The sequence below is a fragment of the Microtus pennsylvanicus genome, chromosome 11 (genome assembly GCF_037038515.1).
Source record: "Microtus pennsylvanicus isolate mMicPen1 chromosome 11, mMicPen1.hap1, whole genome shotgun sequence".
In the NCBI taxonomy this organism is placed as follows: Eukaryota; Metazoa; Chordata; class Mammalia; order Rodentia; family Cricetidae; genus Microtus; species Microtus pennsylvanicus.
Window position 1 is genome coordinate 10,003,729 of NC_134589.1, and position 21,607 is coordinate 10,025,335.

At 54.4% G+C, this 21,607-nt stretch overlaps 3 protein-coding genes across 4 annotated transcripts in view; all 3 read right to left on the reverse strand.

Annotated features, from left to right (window-relative positions):
• Positions 1-580: 580 nt before the first annotated feature.
• Positions 581-7,135, reverse strand: Trim65 (tripartite motif containing 65). The gene is made up of 6 exons (XM_075990123.1): positions 6,532-7,135; positions 3,643-3,738; positions 3,189-3,422; positions 2,933-3,107; positions 2,751-2,816; positions 581-2,281 (listed from the first exon to the last, which is right to left on the reverse strand). Exons 1-6 carry the CDS (start codon positions 6,952-6,954, stop codon positions 1,707-1,709), a joined length of 1,569 nt encoding a protein of 522 aa, XP_075846238.1. The 5' UTR covers positions 6,955-7,135; the 3' UTR covers positions 581-1,706.
• Positions 7,136-8,317: 1,182 nt separating this feature from the next.
• On the reverse strand, positions 8,318-17,347 carry Mrpl38 (mitochondrial ribosomal protein L38). The gene is made up of 9 exons (XM_075990124.1): positions 17,195-17,347; positions 16,913-17,092; positions 13,619-13,753; positions 13,337-13,545; positions 10,441-10,513; positions 10,271-10,316; positions 9,093-9,251; positions 8,769-8,905; positions 8,318-8,640 (listed from the first exon to the last, which is right to left on the reverse strand). The coding sequence occupies exons 1-9, from the start codon at positions 17,259-17,261 to the stop codon at positions 8,504-8,506; spliced, it is 1,143 nt and encodes a 380-aa protein (XP_075846239.1). The 5' UTR covers positions 17,262-17,347; the 3' UTR covers positions 8,318-8,503.
• Positions 17,348-21,010: 3,663 nt separating this feature from the next.
• Fbf1 (Fas binding factor 1) overlaps positions 21,011-21,607 on the reverse strand; it is a 28,361-nt gene continuing 27,764 nt past the window's right edge. For both annotated transcript variants that reach the window (XR_012912242.1, XR_012912243.1), the window contains one exon: positions 21,011-21,173. The gene's annotated coding sequence lies outside the window, so the exon portion shown is untranslated. The remainder of the gene's footprint in view (positions 21,174-21,607) is intronic.

Below are 21,607 nucleotides of genomic sequence, written 5' to 3' on the forward strand. Positions count from 1 at the left end.
AGACAGAGGCAGATGGATCTCTGTGAATTCAAGGCCACCCGGGAATACACAAGATCAATGCTGAAACAAATCCAGGTGGTGATGGCTCACACCTTTACTCCCAGTCCTAGGGAGTCATACACCTTCAATCCCAGCACTAGAGGGAATGTAAAATGGGAGAGAGAGGTTTAGTCTGTTTAGTCTGTGGTCACCCTGCCTTGGTAGAGGTAAGACTTCTCTAGAGGCTTGGCTGCTTTGCTTTTCTGGTTTTTGCGAGGAGCCGCTGATGGTGGGCTTTCGGAGAGGGCAGGGTTTGGAACAGGAGGAGTGAGTCCAAGTTCCCAGCCAAACATCTGGGTGGGATTTGGAATGGGGCCCAAGCTGAAGATTCCCAACAAAAAGAATTTCTAAAATTTTTTTTTTTTTTTCTTTTTTTTCTTTTTTTTTTTTTTGGTTTTTTCGAGACAGGGTTTCTCTGTGGTTTTGGAGCCTGTCCTGGAACTAGCTCTTGTAGACCAGGCTGGTCTCGAACTCACAGAGATCTGCCTGCCTCTGCCTCCCGAGTGCTGGGATTAAAGGCGTGCGCCACCACCGCCCGGCTTAAAATTTTTTATTGTACAAAGTTTACCCATCCATATAAAACAGATAAATGCCTAAGAGATTACAAGAGAAAAGAAGAAGTTACGAGAGTGGGCACCCTTGTAAACACCACCAAGATCCGAACACGGGGCATCTCAGGTTAAGAAATTGTACCAGGCTGGGGATGCTGTCAGTGAGACAGGGAGGGATCCTTTTGTTGTTGTTGTTTGTTCTTTGAGTCAGGGTTTCTGTGTGTAGCCCCGAATGTCCTGGAACCAGGCTGTTCTGTAGACCAGGCTGGCCACTTACAGAAATCCACCGGCCTCAGCATCATGAGTGCTGGGATTAAAGGTGTGCACCATCACCACCCAGCCAAGGGAGGAGTTCTTGTCCAGCATTCAACACACTCCAGGTTCTAGCCCCAGTACACATACACGGAAAATTCTACTTCCAGAAATGTGAGCAAAAAAAATCCAAGGGCCCTCATGGAAGCATGTTCTAGAAGAGCTGGGCCGAGCAAGCTGCTCACATCCACAGCACGGAAGCCCATCACCACAACTACTCGCCACAACCTGCACTTAGTCTCAAGCTGGTGGAACCGTTTGGGAAGGACTAGGAGGTGTGGCCTTGTTAGAGGAAGTGTGTCACTGGGGGTGGGCTTTGAGGCTTCAAAAGCCCACGACAGGCTCAGTCTCTCTCTCTCTCTCTGCCAGGTACCTGTGGATCAGGCTGTAAAACTCCCAGCTACGGCTCTAGCACCAAGCCTGTCTGCTTCCTGCCATGATGATCATGGAGTTGTCTTTTAAAACTGTAAGCAAGCCCCCAGTTACATGCTTTCATTAATCAAACTTGCCTTGATCATGGTGTCTCTTCACAGCAATAGAACAATGACTGAGACAGATGTCTAAATGCCAAGAGCTTGGCTTTTGCTTGGGGCTGGGGCTTCCTATTTAATTTTTTTCCGGCTCCTGGCCCCTTCAAAGAGAGTAAAAAGTAAACTTTTATTTAGGGGTTCCCCTCCCATCTCTCTCCTCTGAGTCAAAAGTGGCCACCAGCTATTCCTTTTAGAATGGTGATCTGCAGTCTCCAAGTCAGAGGCTGAGCCACTCCTGGGCACACAGGCATGGCGGCACCTGTCTGTGCCTCCCTCAGTTGAGGGCTGAGGCCTCTTCCTGGGGCTCTGGAGAGAGCTTGGCTTCTGGCTGATGGCGAAGAGTCAGGGTCCTCCCCTCAAGGAGCCAGAAGACAGGGAAGAGTGGCTGGCTGAAAAGCGCATAGAAGGTATGAAGCAGCTGTGTCTGTGGTTCGAGGCTGTAGAACTTGAGGTAGCCGGAGGTCAAGTTCAAATCCACGCCCAGGAGATGCCCAGGCACCCCGTGCAGGCGCTGGACCTTGCCGTTGTGCCGGGCCTGGATACTGTCCTCCAGGAGGCAGAGACCCCAGGAGTAAGGGCCACGGCCGATGTTGTCCGTGTGGGTCCCCTCCTTTCTGCGCGGTAGTTTGGGGTAGGCGACGCCCAGCGTCACAGAGTGGTCGGAGGTGTGCACCTCCCAGTAGTGCTGTCCAGTCTGGAAACTCTGGGTACACTGTACCTGCCAGAGCTCGAAGCTGCCTGATCTGGCTGGGCCCTGGGCCTGGTAATGGTGTGTCACCTGCCGGTCCTTGTGGGACAAGCACAGGTACTGGTTGGCAGTGTCCGGGTCAAAGGTCAGATTGCGATAATCTGTTGGGAAGAGATGAACATAGTGGCGACAGTGTCATTTCCCCCGAGTGGAGCATAGGGAGTTACTGTGGCCTCATTTACAGAGAGTTCAAATGTCTACCGTGCTGTGGGCAGAGCACCGGGGAACGGCTCACTGCTGCCTCTGAGCTGGAATCTTCCACATGCCCCCTCTCACAAGAGGGGAAACTGAGGCTCAGAGTTAAGTTCACATTGTGTTAAGTGGAAGAAATGTGATGGACCCCAGGTCCCCGTGATGCTCTACTGGCTGGGTGGATGAGGAGAAGGGCTTATAACCCGCAGCAGGCATGCAGAGGTGCAGCCTGACCCAGGAAGGACCATGGACCGGACAGTCAGAGCAGACCCGTCACCCCATACACTCACAGGCATATGCACACGTACACATACTCTCGCATGCACGCAAAGGTGTACACACGCGAGTGGACACGACACAGGCATTGGGTCTCCTTACTCTGCCAGAGTTTCTTCCTCAACGGGCACACTGTGCTGGGGACTGGTGGCGGGGGACCCAAGGCCTCTAAAGAACAAAGTAGAATTAGGGGAGTGGGTAGGAACGATCCCTGACTCCCCCTCCCCGTCTACCCACTGGGGGGTGAGGGTAGGATCTAGGTGTCAAGGAGAAGCCAGCCTTACCCACAGGACCAGCGTGGGCAGCGCTGGCAGCCACCCTGGGGGGCTTCTCTTCAAGGAGGAGCCCACACAGCGGGCTAAGCAATTCGTTCACGTTGTTCAGCTGCTTCACTTCATCCCACTGCGGAGCCGTCAGTGGCCCAGGGGACTCTCCAGGCTCAGAGAGCTGCTGCAACTCCTGAATCCCAGAGACAGTGTCAGCGAGTGGGATGCAAGGTGCAGAAACAAGGCCCTAGCCCCCTGTCCCGAGATTTGGTACCTGGAAGAAGACACAATCATCTGCTTGCCCCAGGAGATCCTGCACACTGTGTTCGTACTGAGACAGGGCCTCCAGGTGGCCAGTTAGCCGCTGCATCTCGTTCAGAGCCTGGCCCAACGCCTGCTCCTTGGCTGTCTCTATGTTCCTCAGTGTCAAGTCCCGCTGCATCTTCAATGCCTGTAACAGGCTGCTGAATCTGCTGGAGACCAGCAAGGCCACGGTGCAGGCTGAACTCTGTGTGGGCACAGGAGGAACCTCAGGGTGGCCAGTCTCGGCATTATGGCAATGCAGGCCAGGTCCTCAGTCACCCACTGGCCTGAAGGGTGGGATGGACAGGGGGAGTCAGTCAGGGCCCTTGGAACCTCCTCCCCATTGGGGCTTGGCTTCTAGTCAGCTTCCCATTCCCTGCCCCTGGGACCATGGCAGGGCCCAGCACGAGGACTTGGCCAAATACCTCGATCTGGTTCCTTTGCCGCTGCAGCTCCTGAAGCTGGCTCTCTGCCTCGGCGACCTGTTGCCGGGTAACCTCCACTCTAGCATTCAGCTGGTCCTGTGGCACCCAATCAGAAGGCAAGCATTAAAAGAGGGCTAGGTCAGGCCACCACCACTATCCACATGGATATTAGGCTCTCTGCCATGCCATACATGGTCAGAGTCCCAGGGAGGCCTGCACAGGGACCCTGCCTGCAAGGCGCAGGATGGTTTGTGACCGATGTGGATGTCTTGAGTCGAAGACCCGACTTTCGGTCCCACTCCTGTTTCTTGCAGGTTGAACGACCTGAACAGAGCTCTCAGGCCACCTTTTCTGGTTCGTAATTCCACCCCTCATCCCGGGCAAGGAATGAGAACAGTAACTCTGGTCAACAGAGTCTGGAGCCGGAAAGGAGACGATGGGAGTTGTCTCGGCGGTGATCGGTTCAGTGTATAAGAGCCCAAAAAAGGAAGACAGGGCCCCAATTATTTGGTTGAGTTCCGTTGTCCTTGGGGCCTGAAATGTGCTGTCCCAGGAGCTGGGAATACCGGGCTGGGGCTCATGCCTGGCCAGGAGTTGGTCTCATTCTCTGTTTTCGCTCCTTCCATACCTTCTCATTACTGCTTTGGGACAGGGCCTCACTGTGTAGCCCCGACTGGCCTGGAACTTGCTGTGTAGACCAAGTTGATCTTGGACTCGCAGAGATCTGCCTACTTCTGCCTCTAGCATGTTGGAATGAAAAGCTTGCACCACCACCATGCCAGGTAATTGTGTGAGTGTGTCTGTGTTTTCAAGACAGGGTTTCTCTGTAGCTTTGGAGCCTGTCCTGGAACTCTTTCTGTAGACCAGGCTGGCCTCCAACTCACAGAGCCTGCCACTGCCTCCCGAGTGCAGGGGTTAAAGGCATGCGCCACCACCACCCAGCTCCATCTAATTTATTTCTATTTTTACAAAATCTTACAAATAAAGACTTTTATGGGGCTGGAGAGATGGCTCAGTGGTTAAGGGCATTGCCTGCTCTTCCAAAGGTCCTGAGTTCAATTCCTGGCAACCACATGGTGGCTCACAACCATCAGTAATTAGGTCTGGTGCCCTCTTCTGACCTGCAGACATACACACAGACAGAATATTGTATACATAATAAATAAATAAATAAAAAAGACTTTTATGTGAAATTGGTGTAAGCATAGACAAATGCTCGAACGCCGAAGGCGCACATGTGAAGGTCGGAGAGCACCCTGGTGTCTCAGTCCTTGCCTTCTATCTTGAGACAGGATCTCTTGCCACTGCGTATGCCGGGCTAGTTGGCCCCTGAGCTTCCTATACCTCGCGTCCTCTCTCGTCTCAAGCACAATTCCGGTCCTAGGAGCACAAATCACCTGACCGAAGCATCCTCCTTGCTGTGGGCTCTAACCTCGATGCAGACTTTTGGGCCCAGCTTGGTTGCTTACACTCGTCACGAGCAGCTGAGTCTCATCCTTGCTGTCACAGGCTTCGGCAGCTCCAGAGTTCACCCCCACCCCCCAACCCGCTGAAAGTCCCTTTTTTTCTTTCCAAAGCCATGCACTCCTTTGACCTCCCCCTGGCCCCGTCACCAGCATCAGAATGGCTTCCCAAGCACTCGCCCATTTGCTCACTGTCCTTCACCAGCCACCCGCCCCTCCTTCCCTGTCTGCCAGGCTTCTCAGTCACCCCTCTCCTTGCCGTCCTTACGCCACCCTCCTGCGACGCTACAGAACGCTACAGAACACACCACTCTCCTCCTTCTCTGTCCCATCCCCAGCTCTCCCGGCTGAAATGGCCGTGGGCAAGGGTACAGGCCACCACCATAGGGCCGGTTTCATCACCAGCCCTCTATCCAAACCTCTCAGCAGCACAGAGCACCTAGAGACAGCGTTCTCCCTCCTGCAACCCACTGCGCCCTGGCCACTGCCTCTGTAGTCTCAGGTATAGCTGCAGGCAGGCTGTCCCTTGCCCAGCAGGTCTCTACTCCTTCCAACTCTGACTTCCAACTTTCTCCTTACTGCCTGACTCTCCTCCCAGCTCTCAGGTGATGCCGTCACCTGCCCCGCCCACACAGTGTCCCACTGCATCTGTGCCCTCCCTCAGATCTCACCTCTTATGCCCCCCAAATCTGATGGCATTGTTGCCTTGTCTCAAGCTTGCTATATCCCTAGAGGAAGCTCCCCACTATTACTACCCTGCCCATCACGGTCTGGTCCCCCATGACTTGGCGATCATCAGGGACCTGCCTCCTGCCTATCACCTCAGATCTTGGGCTAGCCTCTTCCCGGTGCCCATCCCCATATCCTCTTTTTTTTTTTTTTCTGGCTGGCACTTCCTCTTCCCTGATTGCCCCCCCTTTTTATGTTAAATTTAATTTTTTTAGAGAGGGTTGGAGCCTGTCTTGGAACTAGCTCTTGTTGACCAGGCTGCCTTCGAACTCACAGAGACCCACCTGCCTCTGCCTCCCAAGTGCTGAGATTAAAGGCGTGCGCCACCACTGCCCAGCTCTCTCTTCTTCTCTTAAGCAGGGTGCCCCTGCTGTCTCTATAGAAGGAAAGATTCAGGTTTTGCTGGGACACTATCTGACCCTGGAGTAAATCCTAAGTCTCTGAGGGACAGAAAGCCCAATGATTGATTTGCTATACACGGCCCCCCTTCCATACTGTGCAAAGTGTTTGTACACTTACTGAATGCTGACCAAAGTTGCAAATGGGGCTGCCAGCCCTGGCCTAACACTCTGGAGGGCTGGGTGTCACATTCAGGTGCACAGGCCCTCTGGTTTCCTCTGGGAACCGGCAGCCTCCTGCTGCAGCCCCAGTCTCTGGCCACGGATAATCCCGCCTTCCGAAAGGCCCCATCCCGCACCTCGAGCATGCGGCGCTCCACGTCCAGCAGCGCCCGCTCGTGGTGACGGCACTCGTGCACTGTGCAAGCGCTGCACACGCAGAGGCCCTCGGTGCGACAGAAGAACTCGAGCGACCTCCCGTGGCGCGGGCAGCGTGCACTGTGGCCGGCGCCGGTCTCCTGGCGCGGAATGGCGGTGGCCGGCGCCGGCAGCACGGGAGGCAGCGCCTTTACCAAGTTGCTCAGCGTCACGTTGCGGCACAGCTTGGTGCCCTCCGGGAAGGGCTGGCGACACACGGGGCATAACTTCTCGCTGCTGCGCCAGGAGTCCTGGATGCAGGTCCCGCAGAAGCTGTGCCCACAAGGCAGCGTCACCGGGTTCCAGTAGCGACACAGGCAGATGGAGCAAGTCACCTGGTCCTCCTCCAGCTGCAGAGCCGCCATGGCGGAAGCGGGCCAAAGGGCGCAGACCTCTTAAAAGGGCTGAGACAGCCGCGGGAGAGCGAAGGACAGCCCAGGAAGACACGACAGTGCGCCAGACATCACGGGAACTGCCCTCCGGAGGCCTAGAACGTTCCTTGGCAGGGATCCAAGTTACCCTTGCCCGCCTTCTGACGCACTGGGAGCTGGGGTGCGGCTCCCACGTGTCCCACCCTGGCACCATGTTTCTCCTCTAGCTCCTCCTGAGGATCCGGTCTTATTTTCAAGGGACCCCACTAGGCCCAGGACTGAGATACCATCTCTGGGGGCGTTTTCCTGGCCAGTAAACTAAGCTGTGAGTGAGGGTCGTCCATAAGGAGCCCGGTAACACTTGGTAAATGCTCCTGACCCTGGACCATATTTTTGTTTCGTTTTTTGCTGGAGCAGGACTTTAGGCACTGGGACATCTCCCTTCTCTGGGAAATGTGTAATTTTGGTTCTTTTAGAATAATGATATGGAAATTCCTGTTCACTTTTTTCAGAGACCCCGTATTCTTTTTTAGGGGGGGTGGGGCTCAAGGTAGGCTTTCTGTGCAGCCCTGGCTGCCCTGGAACTCTGTAGCATGCACCACCCCGCCCGATTGAGACTATTTGATGAGGGCTCACTACTGCAGCCCCTAGTGGCCTCAGAAGTCTTTCCCAAGCCACCTGAGCAAACACCTATGCCTCCTCAGAGGCTCCTCCAGCAACCCAATCTTTGGCTGGGTGAGTTCCTGGTGTCTCAGCTGTTTTTGCACCCCATTTCACAGGGTGACTAGCATTTCCTCTACAGCTGAGCAGAGCGGGCAGGGTCCAGGACCTCCCTGGGCAACGTCAATCAGCGATCTCATCTTTCTGACCAAGTCGGCAGAACTGACTTGACGCTAGGCCTTCTCCTTTAGAGCCAGAGGGACATCTAGCCACGCTGGGGGTTCGAGGCCTTGGCTGGAGCTGTTGCTAGGTCTGACAGGGAGGGCCCCAGCCCAGGGGCAGGAGTGCCTGTGTGAAGAGGTCCTGATACCTGGGGCTGTCTCCCACAAACCTTAGAGGACAGGCAGCTTCACTTCCCATGCAGATCTCCAGCGCCCAACTGCAGGGCGCCCTCTTCCCACCCATGGAACACTTAGGCTTCACTAGAGGGGATTTGGTGCCCACAAGAGTGTATGTATGGAGCCTGGCGATGGTGGCGCACGCCTTTAATCCCAGCACTCGGGAGGCAGAGGCAGGCGGATCTCTGTGAGTTCGAGACCAGCCTGGTCTAAAGAGCTAGTTCCAGGACAGGCTCCAAAGCCACAGAGAAACCCTGTCTCGAAAAACCAAAAAAAAAAAAAAAAAAAATGAGTGTATGTATGGTCATGAGGAAAAATTATTTTATTCACACACAATCGAAACACCTTCCAGCAGGCCCCGGGGCCTGATGGGACATGCCCTGCAAGGGAGTGTCGCAGACAGGGCTCCAAAGGCTTGGCTATTCTGAGGTGTGACCTTCTTCCAGCTGTGCAGGCTCACTCAGAGGTGAGGTGGGTTCAGCCTCTCAGTAGATCCCATAGGTGGGCTCGTGACTGTCCCTGTATCGGTCCAGATAGCGTAGGGGCTGCTGGTGAGGGAAGCGCTTCTGTTTGGGGTGGTAAGGGGGCGGCCGCACAAATTCAAACACAGGTTCCCGCATGCCTGCAGAAAAGGAAAGGGACCGGGGTGGACGACTGCCGGAACTGCCCACCTTGGCTTGCAAAGGCAAGGCAGGAGAGGTGTCTGCCCCAGGCCTGCCAGACCACCAACCCTAAAATGAATGCCCTTACCTAAAAGCTGATGGAAGGTGTGGGTGACTGAGTCATCCCAGCGGCACTGGAAGAAAGCCAGACCAGCTGGGGTCATGGCATCCTGGTGTTTCTTGTAGAAATCAAAAGTGCGGAAGGTCCGCTGGGCCAGCTGGAAGCTAGGGCAAGATGGACGGTATCTGAGAGCGGGAGGGAACACTACAGGCAATCCTGGAAAGCCCCTGGGGTCCACCCAGCATGCTGGACTTCCTCCCAGGAGGAGGAAGAAGCAGGAGCCACAATCCCAGAGAGCTGGCCCAGGCTGCAGGGTGCAGGGTGCAGGGAGGGGTGAGGGGTATAGATTACCAGGGAGAGGGACGGGTGTCCTCAGAGAAGTTGATTGGCTTGTCCTGCTTGAAGAGCAAGAAGGCAAAGCGGTGGAAGCCAGAGCCTCGAGCAGGGAAGGGGGGGAGGTAGGGACATGTCTCCTGTCCTTCAGCTACCCTGTTGCTTGGGATGTTGGTCCTGGTAGGAGGAAAGTACCCATTAGCTGCCAGGCCTGTGAGGCGGCAGGAGAATCCCTAGCACTGCACCCTAGAGGCAGTCACCCCCGGGGCCAGACCCTGAACAGCCTGTAGCGTGCTGACCTCCAGGACCTCAGGCACCCACTGGGAAGGGAGCAGGCTTGGTTCAGAGGCCAGAGATTGGCTGGAGAGACGGCTCAGGGGTTAAGAGCATTGACTGCTCTGCTGGAGAGCATGGGTTCCATCCCCAGCACTCACATGGAGGCTCACAACCATCTGGAACTCGCAGGAATCCAAAGCCATAGGCATTAGACTTGCAAGTGGTGCACATATAAAAACACACAGCTAGATGTGGCGACGCACGCCTGTAATCCAGCACTTGGGAGGCAGAGGCAGGCGGATCTCTGTGAGTTCGAGGCCAACCTGGTCTACACGGTGGGTTCCAGGACAACCTGGGCTGCTACAAAGAGAAATCCTATCTTGAAAACCCAGAACAAATAAACAAAACACTCGTACAGGAGATAATAAAATTAATAATTCTTAAAAAAAAAAAAGTCTTCTGCAAAAAAACAAAATAAAACTGAGACCACCACGGCAGTGCCAGCATGAAGCAGCAGGCTGACTCGGGGATGGGAACCGGGCGGCTGCCCATCATTTAGGTTAGGGAGCCGCACCGTTTTGGGGCTGCTTTTCTCCCCATGCCCCAGGGTCATGTCAGGCAGTTTCCAGCCTGCTGCTGTGGTAGCCATTGCACCCCTTGCCCAGTCAGAGCAATGAAGACGCTTGTGAGGATTGGCCAGGGCCTACCGCACTTTCTCTTTTCTTTTTCTGAGACAGTGTCTCACTATATAACATCAAACTCAGAAAGATCTGTTTGCCTACGCCTCCAGGTGCTGGGATTAAAAGCAGGTGTCACCACACCTGGCTTCTGCCGTTTTCTCCTGTATTTGTGCTCAAGTACATACTTGAATCCCGGGGCCTCCTGGGATCCCCGGGCTGGCTTCCCACCCAGATACTCACAGCAGCCAGTGAACATACTCGGCATCTGGCTCCAGCAGGTGCCCATCTGCACGGAAACACAGAGACCGTCCTTTTAAAGGAGCCAGGCCTGGAGGGTGCCCCCTGCCCAGATCCCCGGGTTCTTTGCTCAGGGAAGGGAGGCTGGAGGCCAGGTGGTCTCTGACACCTACCCAAATTGATAAGTAGTAGTGTCCACAAGGAATCCTTGTCTGCCTCGTAGGTCACCTCTGGGGCCTGGGAAGCCTAGCAGGGAGAGATTAAGGGAGTGCTCACCCTCACCAGGTGAAAACTGTTTTCTCTGTAGAGGGCTGGAGCTTGCAAGGCCTGGAGAAGGAATTGCCTACGCTGACTCAAACCAGGACCTGACAGCTCCTCAGACCCCGATAGGGAAAGAGGAGTTTATAGACTGTCTGCCGCTTGTCCTGAGATAGGGAAAGAGGGGTTTATAGACCGCCTGCCGCTCGTCCTGAGACCTGAACTTAAGGACCATGTGACAGACATGGAGGCCACTCCAAAGACAGTGGCGGCTCTGAGAACAGGAACACATGATACTTCTCTTTGTCTTATTTCTGTGACTTTCATGATGTAGATTTCCAGGAAATCAAAGGCAGAATAACTAAATGTTAAGCCTAGACAGAGTGATGTCACGATGTGGGTGCCACGTATACAGAGCCGAGAGGGGGCAGGTGATGGCACACTGTGTGCCCACGTATACACAGAGCCGAGAGGGGACAGGTGATGGCACACTGTGTGCCCACGTACACACAGAGCCGAGGGGCGGGTGATGGCACACTGTGTGCCCACGTACACACAGAGCCGAGGGCGGGTGATGGCACACTGTGTGCCCACGTATACAGAGCCGAGAGGACGGGTGATGGCACACTGTGTGCCCACGTATACAGAGCCGAGGGGGCGGGTGATGGCACACTGTGTGCCCACGTACACACAGAGCCGAGGGGCGGGTGATGGCACACTGTGTGCCCACGTACACACAGAGCCGAGGGGGCGGGTGATGGCACACTGTGTGCCCACGTACACACAGAGCCGAGGGCGGGTGATGGCACACTGTGTGCCCACGTATACAGAGCCGAGAGGACGGGTGATGGCACACTGTGTGCCCACGTATACAGAGCCGAGAGGACGGGTGATGGCACACTGTGTGCCCACGTACACACAGAGCCGAGAGGGGCGGGTGATGGCACACTGTGTGCCCACGTACACACAGAGCCGAGGGGGCGGGTGATGGCACACTGTGTGCCCACGTACACACAGAGCCGAGGGCGGGTGATGGCACACTGTGTGCCCACGTACACACAGAGCCGAGAGGGGACGGGTGATGGCACACTGTGTGCCCACGTACACACAGAGCCGAGGGCGGGTGATGGCACACTGTGTGCCCACGTACACACAGAGCCGAGAGGGGACAGGTGATGGCACACTGTGTGCCCACGTACACACAGAGCCGAGAGGGGGCGGGTGATGGCACACTGTGTGCCCACGTACACACAGAGCCGAGGGCGGGTGATGGCACACTGTGTGCCCACGTACACACAGAGCCGAGGGCGGGTGATGGCACACTGTGTGCCCACGTACACACAGAGCCGAGGGCGGGTGATGGCACACTGTGTGCCCACGTACACAAGGAGCCGAGGGGACAGGTGATGGCACACTGTGTGCCCACGTACACACAGAGCCGAGAGGGGACGGGTGATGGCACACTGTGTGCCCACGTACACACAGAGCCGAGGGGGCGGGTGATGTCACACTGTGTGCCCACGTACACACAGAGCCGAGGGGGCGGGTGATGGCACACTGTGTGCCCACGTACACACAGAGCCGAGGGCGGGTGATGGCACACTGTGTGCCCACGTACACACAGAGCCGAGGGGGCGGGTGATGGCACACTGTGTGCCCACGTACACACAGAGCCGAGGGCGGGTGATGGCACACTGTGTGCCCACGTACACACAGAGCCGAGAGGGGGCGGGTGATGGCACACTGTGTGCCCACGTACACACAGAGCCGAGGGCGGGTGATGGCACACTGTGTGCCCACGTACACAAGGAGCCGAGGGGACAGGTGATGGCACACTGTGTGCCCACGTACACACAGAGCCGAGAGGGGACGGGTGATGGCACACTGTGTGCCCACGTACACACAGAGCCGAGGGGGCGGGTGATGTCACACTGTGTGCCCACGTACACACAGAGCCGAGGGGGCGGGTGATGGCACACTGTGTGCCCACGTACACACAGAGCCGAGGGCGGGTGATGGCACACTGTGTGCCCACGTACACACAGAGCCGAGGGGGCGGGTGATGGCACACTGTGTGCCCACGTACACACAGAGCCGAGGGCGGGTGATGGCACACTGTGTGCCCACGTACACACAGAGCCGAGAGGGGGCGGGTGATGGCACACTGTGTGCCCACGTACACACAGAGCCGAGGGCGGGTGATGGCACGGTGTGTGTGCCCACGTACACACAGAGCCGAGGGCGGGTGATGGCACACTGTGTGCCCACGTACACACAGAGCCGAGGGCGGGTGATGGCACACTGTGTGCCCACGTATACAGAGCCGAGAGGACGGGTGATGGCACACTGTGTGCCCACGTACACACAGAGCCGAGAGGGGACGGGTGATGGCACACTGTGTGCCCACGTACACACAGAGCCGAGGGGGCGGGTGATGGCACACTGTGTGCCCACGTACACACAGAGCCGAGGGCGGGTGATGGCACACTGTGTGCCCACGTACACACAGAGCCGAGGGCGGGTGATGGCACACTGTGTGCCCACGTACACACAGAGCCGAGGGCGGGTGATGGCACACTGTGTGCCCACGTACACACAGAGCCGAGGGGGCGGGTGATGGCACACTGTGTGCCCACGTACACACAGAGCCGAGGGGGCGGGTGATGGCACACTGTGTGCCCACGTACACACAGAGCCGAGGGCGGGTGATGGCACACTGTGTACCCACGTACACACAGAGCCGAGGGGGCGGGTGATGGCACGGTGTGTGCCCACGTACACACAGAGCCGAGAGGGGACGGCAAGCATTACCTCTGCTGGAGTCACTTCATTGCCATGATACACCGGGATCAGGTCCTCTTCTCCCACAGCATAAGCCACGTGAAGGGGGACCCAGGGCACAAAAGTGGCACCGTGGAACAGGTCTCGGTAGAGGCCATAATACTCCGCCAGACGCTTCTTGTGGTAGGGACCACTGGTCCTCTCCCACTCGGCCCGCACTGCTTCCAGTGGGATGCTGGCTGAGGAGGAACAGTGCAGCTTGAATACAGTGGGAGGAGCATGCACCTGGGACCCCTCTTCTGGGAGGCTCACCTGTGCGAAGGCGGGCTGCCCGTTCTTCTTCCATGTTGGCTCGAAGCTCTCGTATAAAGTGTTTTCGCTCTTGTAGCTGTTGGGTCCTAATTACCCTAGGTGGGGGCAGTCCAATGTCAATTTTGTCTTTGGGATCTAGAGAAGATAGATATGCTTATGTTGGGATAAGCAGAGCCAGCTTTTTTGTTTTTTTTCTTAATTCGAGTATGTGTGTCTGTGTGTTGATTCATGTGGAAGCCAGAAGTTGACTTGGAGTATTTTGCTCCACTGTCCTTAGTTTTTTTTGTTTTTGAGACAGGGTGTCCAGTAACTAGCTCTGTAGACCAGTCTGGCCTTGAACTCTGTCTCTGCCTTCCAAGTGCTGGGATTAAAGGAATGTGCCACCATCACCCCACCTGAAGTTACCTTTATAGTGATTCAAGACAGACAGGCGGTGGTGGCGCACACCTTTAATACCAGCACTTGGGAGGCAGAGGCAGTCAACCTGGACTATGGAGCTGAGTTCCAGGACAGCCAGGAATACATAGGGAAACCCTATCTTGAACCCCGCCTCCCCCGAAAAATAGAAATTCAAAGGTGGTCAGGCATACACACCCAAGTCTTAAGTAGAGTTAGTAACAGTTTCAGGCAGATTTAAAGAAACAGCTCCCCAGCTAGTGGAAATGCTTTTAATCCCAGCACTTGGGAGGCAGAGGCAAGTAGATCTCTGGGTCGAGGCCAGCCTCGTCTGCATAGGGAGACCCTAGTCTCCAGCCAGGCCTGGTGATTCACAGCTGTGAAACCAGCACCTGGGAGGTGCAGATAAGATAATCAGAAGTTCAGAGTCGCAGTTACGGCAGTTAGTTACGTAGTGAGTTCGAGGACAGCCTCGGTTAATGAGACTATCTCAAACAGCAACAAAAAACAAAACAAACAAAAACCAGAAAATAAAACAATGTCATACTTTTTTTTTTTTTTTTGAGACAGGGTTTCTCTATACAGCCCTCCCTGGCTCTGCTGGAACTTACTCTGTAGACCAGGCTGACCTCAAACTGCCTCTGCCTCCCAAATGCTGGGATTAAAGGCGTGCGCCGGTTGAGTCTCACGTTTACAGGCAGATAACTCATACATCACTTGGAAATTTGTTTAAATTCAGACTTTGACCCATTCAAGACCACACGGCTGGGCAGCTCTTAGGGAATGCCTGTGCTGTTGGTTGTGGGGTACAATTGGGGTACAAGGACCTAGAAAACCTTCAACCCAACACTTATCTATGTACTGAGACACGACATGCACGGAACCCTCGTCTCCAGTGACAGTAGCTGCATCCTCTGTTCCTTATCTCAGTTTACATTTGAGGAGCCATGAGTGGGAGGCAGAGGCAGGGAAATATCTGTGAGTTCTAGGCAAGTCCAGTCTACACAGCAAATTCCAACCCAGCCAGGGCTACTGTTTCTCAACAACAATACATTTGAGGCCACTGAGGATCAAGGATGTCAGGCCTCTGAGGAGCTGGAGTCTAAATCAGGCTATTCAGATCAGGCTCGTGCCCTTAAATACCACAGACACTGCTTGTACCGGCTGATGTCGCTCAGAGGTACAACACTTGCCTAACATGCACTGGGCTCTAGTTTGATCCCTACAAGGAATAACAACAACAGTTAGCAACAAAAAATCCACCTCTTTCAGTGAGTTCGAGGCCAACCTGGCCTACTGATCGAGTTCCAGGATAGCCAGGGCTGCACAGAGAAACCGGTCTCAAAGCAAAACAAAACACAACAAAACCCCACCTCTTTAAATCACACAATACATGTTGTCTTACTTAGGGTTTCTATTGCTGTGATGAAACACCATGACCAAAAGGGTTTATTTGTCTTATACTTCAGCATTGCTGTTCATCACTGAAGGAAGTCAGGACAGGAGCTCAAACAGGGCAGGGTCCCAGAAGCAGGAGCTGATGCAGATGTCACCGAGGGGTACTGCTTACTGGCTTGCTCCTCATGGCTTGCTCAGTCTACTTTCTTATAGAACCCAGGACCAGCAGGGCAGGGATGGCACCACCACCATGACTGCGCCCTCCCGCATTGGTCACGAAACGAGAAAACGCCTTACAGCTGGCTCTCCTCAGCTGAGGCTCCTTCCTCTCTGATGACTCCAGCTTGTGTGTTGACACACAAAACCACCTGGTACACACGTTAAGCCGAAGAGAGATGGTGGGCAGTTCAGAGAACTAGGTGCTTTATCCTGGGGACCATGGTCTGGACCCCAGCAGCGATACCGGGCAGCTCACCAATGCCTGTAAGTATAACTCCAGGGGACGGATGCCCTTCTGTGGCCTCTGTGGACACCTACAGACTTATGCACGCACATACAGATAATAAATTTTTTTTAATGTTTTATTATTTCTACAGTGTTCTGCCTGCATGTACACCTGTAGGCCAGAAGAGGGCACCAGATCTCATTACAGATGGTTGTGAGCCACCATGTGGTTGCTGGGAACTGAACTCAGGACCTTTGGAAGAGCAGTCAGTGCTCTTAACTTCTGAGCCATCTCTCCAGCCCCCTAAACTTTTTGTTGTTGTTGTTTGGTTTTTAAGACAGGGTTTCTCTGTGTAACTACTCTAGCTGTCTGTAGACCAGACTGGCCTTGAACTCACAAGAGATTTCCCCCTGCCTCTCTCTCCTGACTGCTGGGACTAAAGGCAAATGCCACTACCGCTCGGCTAACACTTTTTTTTTTTTTTTTAAAAAGGATGTATGTTAGCTTCATGTACTGGTGAATGCCAAAAAACAAGCAAATCAAAACAAAACAAAACAACAACAACAACAAATTCTCTTAAGGCAGGAGGATTGCTGCAAGTCTGAGGCCAGTCTAGATTACAGTTTACTCCAGGTCATCATACCCTGCAAGATCCTGTCTCAAAAATAACAGCAATACACACTATGAGCAAATTCTTTAAGGTTGGGTCCCTAAGTCACTTCTCCCAGGTTTCCCACCGTGTGGGTGCAAGGATCCAATGATGGGCAAGGCAGGCAAGATTCTGTGCTCAGGGTAGCGACTCTGGGGAGGCTGGAAGGCAGGACAAGGTGTGGCAGAGCACGTCAGGAACACAGAGAGGTGCTCCAACACGAAACGGGGGCGGAGTCGTCAGGAAAGGACTTCACTTCGGTCAACGACTTAGAAGGAACTCTAAGGGGTGCAAGCAGGTCCTCCCTCCCTCGTCCCGGGAGCACACAGGGGCCGAGGCCGGGGGAAGAGTTTGCTACCCGGTCACCGGGTCTCCTGCCCGCCCAGCTCGGCGCCGTCGCCCGCACCTGTCTCCTTCACGAAATACTCCCTATACGTCCGCCACCAGTGCGGGGCCCGCGCCTCCTGCTCTGCTCGGCGGCGGTACCGCTCGAAGCTCCGGTACTTCTCCAGCCGCTCCAGGTTGCTCACGTCAATGTCCTCGTTGGGCATAGGTCCGAGAGGGGGCGTCCGGCGGCGGAGGGGCGCTGCGGGCAGAGACGGGGGTGTCACTCCGGCTCCAGGCCCCGGCTGAAGCCCAGGGCTGGGGCTGCAGGACCCCAAGAGCTCCCTAAACCAACACCACTCACCCGAGGTGCTGAAGCCCCGGCATCTCCCGCTCGCCAACAACGCGGCACGCCACCAGGGCGCCGCCATCTTCCCTCAGGACGCCAGAGACGCCCGTAGGACCCAGACAGAGGTGGCTAGCGAGAAGCCTGCGCGTCCCGCTGGAGGCTCCGCCCCGCTCCGGCCAGCCCCGCCTCTCGGAAGGCTCCGCCCTATGGATTCAATCTCCAGACTTAATTTTGAAAGCTCGGGGACCTTTCCCAGGGCGACAAGACTACAAGCTGCACTTGGGCTGAGAGTTGCCACTGGGCAGTAGCACGGACGTATAGCTCCAAGAACAACTATGGGTTTTGACCCGGGAGATCCCATGACACAGGGATTGGTGGGAAGTATTCTGGAGTCAGAGTTGGGAATAAGACAGGTGATAACAGCGCTCACTTTCTAGGTTTGTTAGGATTTGCACGCTGGCGTATCTGTTATCTCTTGCTCGTCTCCAGTTCATAGCTCTGGTGGTCTCTATCTGCTTCTGTCTCAGCCGCAGAACTCAGCCCTGGAACTAAAACTTCCAATACAGCAAAGCTTCACTTTCTCAGCTTCTCCCCAGACCACAGGGTGCACGTAGTGCTGTTATGACTCAGTGACCTGCCTGCCTCGAAGTGGTTCCAGAAAGTCTTGACATCTCAAGTCCAGGCTGATGGCAATCAGTTGCTTTACTAGCAGCTATGCGACCCTCCAGCATAAACGACCACATCTTAGATTTCATTACTTCCAGACAGCTAAACCTCGCTCATCACTTTTGTACATAAAAAACCTTCTTCTAGCCGGGCGGTGGTGGCGCACGCCTTTAATCCCAGCACTCGGGAGGCAGAGGCAGGCGGATCTCTGTGAGTTCGAGACCAGCCTGGTCTACAAGAGCTAGTTCCAGGACAGGCTCCAAAACCACAGAGAAACCCTGTCTCGAAAAACCAAAAAAAAAAAAAAAACAAAAAAAAAAAAACAAAACCAAAAACAAACAAAAAACCAAAACCTTCTTTCTTATTTATTTATTTATTATCCCAGGTGTAGTTCCCCTTCCCTCCTCTCCTCCCACCCCCTTCTGTTCCCACCTCCCAGTCCAGGTCCCCTGTTTCTGTTCAGCGACCTAGGCACTTTTCATGTGTTACAGTTGTGTAGCTTGGTCCTCTTGTGGGACTCCTATCAGTGGGAGCAGGGGCTGTCTCCAACTCTTACTAGCTTTTCGGACCTTCCTCATACTGGGTCGCCTTGCCCAGCCTTAACGGGGAGGTGCTTAGTCTTACTGCAACTTGATGTGCCGTGTTTTCTTGGTACTCACCATCACTTCCAATTCCTCCAACAGCGAGCGAGCACCTGCTGTCCAGCAAGTGTTGGCTCTCACAGGTCAGGGACACCAGAGCCTTGCCCGGAGGAGTTGATACTTATGGAACAGTTCCTGCCGAGTGTTAGGGGAACCAAAGGCATCCTGCAGGATGTTTAGAAGATCTCACTTGCTGTACACTAGCCTCTAAGCTCCTTTCTCTGCCCTTGTACGGCTGAAGACACAGAGGATCTCCAGGAAGGGTGGAGACTCACTGCTCACCCAGGCGGTCTGTTCTTCACTTTCATTCTGCTTGTCTGGGCAGCTCTGAAGAATGGGGCTTTGGATTTCAACTGTTTGAGAGGCCAAGTGTGAATTCATACATTCTGAGTAGAAGCAACAGCTCCAACAATATTAAATTTAAATGAGTTAGGGTTTTGTTATGTGTCCCTACCTACCTTGGCGCTTATTTTGTAGTCGGGCTAGCCGTGAACTCATGGTAATCTTTTTTTCCCCCTGAGACAGGGTTTCTCTGTGTAGCCTTGGCTGTCCTGGAACTCGCTCTGTAGACCAGGGTGGACTCTATCTCCCAAGTTTTGGGATTAAAGGTGATAAAGACCTTACCACAGCCCAGCTTCATAACAATCCTCTTATAGCAGTCTTCTGAACGCTGGGATGACAGGCATGTGGGCACCACTCATCTGAGTGATGCTGCCACCATGTCAGGCTGTCAGAGATTTGGGCTCCTCATCACGACTTCCTTTCTGATGCATGTTCGGGTCCCTAGGAGCACAGTAAGGTGCAGCTCTGCCCTCTGTCCCTTCCCGTGCACTGCACACACATACACACACACACACACACACACACACACACACACACACGCTTCTCGTAGTCACTCCTGTCCCCTCTTGTCTTTTGTAGCTCACAGCCACGACTGGTTTTCAAATATGTGAACGTGGGGCTGGAGAGATGATTCTGCTGTTGGTTGAGAGTACAGGCTGTTGTTCCAGAGGACCTGGTTAGGTTCCAGCACCCACATTGGTGGCTCCCAACTGCCTGTAGGGGACCCAATGTCCTCCTGGCACCCACACTTAGAAATGCAGGAGTCCTTCATAAAGCGTCAGTGAGCAGTGCTTACCCTGATAAGCTCAAACTTGTCAAGGTTTTATGTTTGTGGGTGTTTTGCCTGCATGTATGTCTGCATGCCATGTGTATGCTTGATGCCACATGGGTCAGCAGAGGGCACTGGATATCCTGGAGCTGGAGATACAGAGGGTTGGGAACTGCCATGTGGGTGCTAGAAAAGGAACCAAGAACCTCTACAAGAACAGCAAGTGTTCTTAACCATGGAACCATCTCTTTTATTCTTTTTAAATACGAAGTCTTTCAGTGTTGCCCAGACTCCTAGAGCTCACAAGCCTGCAGTCAACTTCCTGAGTGCTGGGAGTACAGGTGTTTACCACCACAGCCAGCCACGTGAGACTCCTGAACAACATAACACTAGGCTGCCTTCACCTGCTAAGTCTCAGCTCGCTTCACTACTTAGGAAGACCAGGGTGTTTGGGACACTCTTTGTAGTGCCTTCCTTCCCATGTGCTGGAAGTCACCCACTTTCCCTTCAGGTGGTGGCAAACAAAAATGCAAGGTGGCCCCGTACATGCCAGCTGATTGCCCATCTTTAGATCCACAACTCTCCACGCAGGTTTAACTCACGACTGTTTATGTGTTGAGAGCACTGAGTCCCAGGCTCGTTTAGTCCTTATGGGCACCAGCTAGAGCAGCAGCATCCCAACTGCCCCGTGTGTCACATCCTCTTCCCCTGTGGGAACTCAAGCCCAGGCCCTGCTACTTGTCCTGTGCAAGGGTTTGTAATCCCCAAGTGTCCTCTTCCACCCTTGAGGCAGAGGTCATGAATTACTCCCTTCCAGGTATCCCAAAGGACAGCAGGTGCCAGAGGAAAGGGTATAAGGTCACAGAAGCCTGTGCCTGACCACTTTAGGTCAGCCTTCTGCAGGACTACCTGCCTCTTCTGTGGACTGTTTTCCAAAATAACAGCAGTGTAAAGCAAACACTCTATTTCATTCTCTTTTTTCCGAGAAAGGGTCTCTCTACACACCCTTGGCTGTTCTAGAACTTGCTCTGTAGATCAGACTGGCCTCCAACTCAGAGATCCACCTGCCTCTGCCTCCTGAGTGCTCGGATTAAAGGTGTGCGCCACCACTTATTCTGCAGTCCAGCTGGCCTGGCTGGGAATGTTCTGTAGCTCAGACTCCATCTCAAATTTAAGGCAGTCCCACTTCTTCAGTCACTTGAGTGCAGAGATTACACATGTGAGCCACAACTGGCCAGGAAAAACATTCTAATAACTAAGGATACATTTCAGTGGGCCCTAGCAAACTCTAAGGACCTAGATAATAGGAACATATGGATGGGCTTCAAGGGCAACTAAGGGTAAGAACATTTATTTACCCACCATGTGTACAGCCCCAGATTCGGTCCCCAGCAATGCAAAAACAAAATAGAATAGCAAAGAATAGAGCAGTTTAAGGGCCCAAGAGAATTAGGTTCCTTTGAGAATAGCTCTGGGGAGCACAGGCAGACTCTGGCTCACCCTCTCACACCTTCCTCCTCTGCCCCTGCTCCTGTGATCACAGTTTCACGTGTCTCCTCTGCCCCTGCGATCACACCTTCACGTGTCTTCTCTGCCCTGCTCCTGTGATCACACCTTCACGTGTCTCCTCTGCCCTGCTCCTGCGGGCACACCTTCATGTGTCTCCTCTGCCCCTGCGATCACACCTTCATGTGTCTCCTCTGCCCTGCTCCTGCGATCACACCTTCACGTGTCTCCTCTGCCCTGCTCCTGCGATCACGCCTTCACGTGTCTCCTCTGCCCTGCTCCTGTGATCACACCTTCACGTGTCTCCTCTGCCCCTGCGATCACACCTTCATGTGTCTCCTCTGCCCCTGCGATCACACCTTCACGTGTCTCCTCTGCCCTGCCCCTGCGATCACACCTTCATGTGTCTCCTCTGCCTTGCTCCTGCGATCACACCTTCATGTGTCTCCTCTGCCCTGCTCCTGTGATCACACCTTCATGTGTCTCCTCTGCCCTGCTCCTGTG

Coding starts and splice junctions, on each gene's coding strand:
- Trim65 (XM_075990123.1), bottom strand. CDS start 6,954: ATGGCGGCTCTGCAGCTGGAGGAGGACCAGGTGACTTGCTCCATCTGC. Junction 3,739..6,531: donor TGGAGCGCCGCATGCTCGAG/GTGCGGGATGGG, acceptor TGGGTGCCACAG/GACCAGCTGAATGCTAGAGT. Junction 3,108..3,188: donor ATGATTGTGTCTTCTTCCAG/GTACCAAATCTC, acceptor TCTGGGATTCAG/GAGTTGCAGCAGCTCTCTGA.
- Mrpl38 (XM_075990124.1), bottom strand. CDS start 17,261: ATGGCGGCGCCCTGGTGGCGTGCCGCGTTGTTGGCGAGCGGGAGATGC. Junction 17,093..17,194: donor CCGGGGCTTCAGCACCTCGG/GTGAGTGGTGTT, acceptor CTCTGCCCGCAG/CGCCCCTCCGCCGCCGGACG. Junction 8,906..9,092: donor GACACCCGTCCCTCTCCCTG/GTAATCTATACC, acceptor ATCTTGCCCTAG/CTTCCAGCTGGCCCAGCGGA.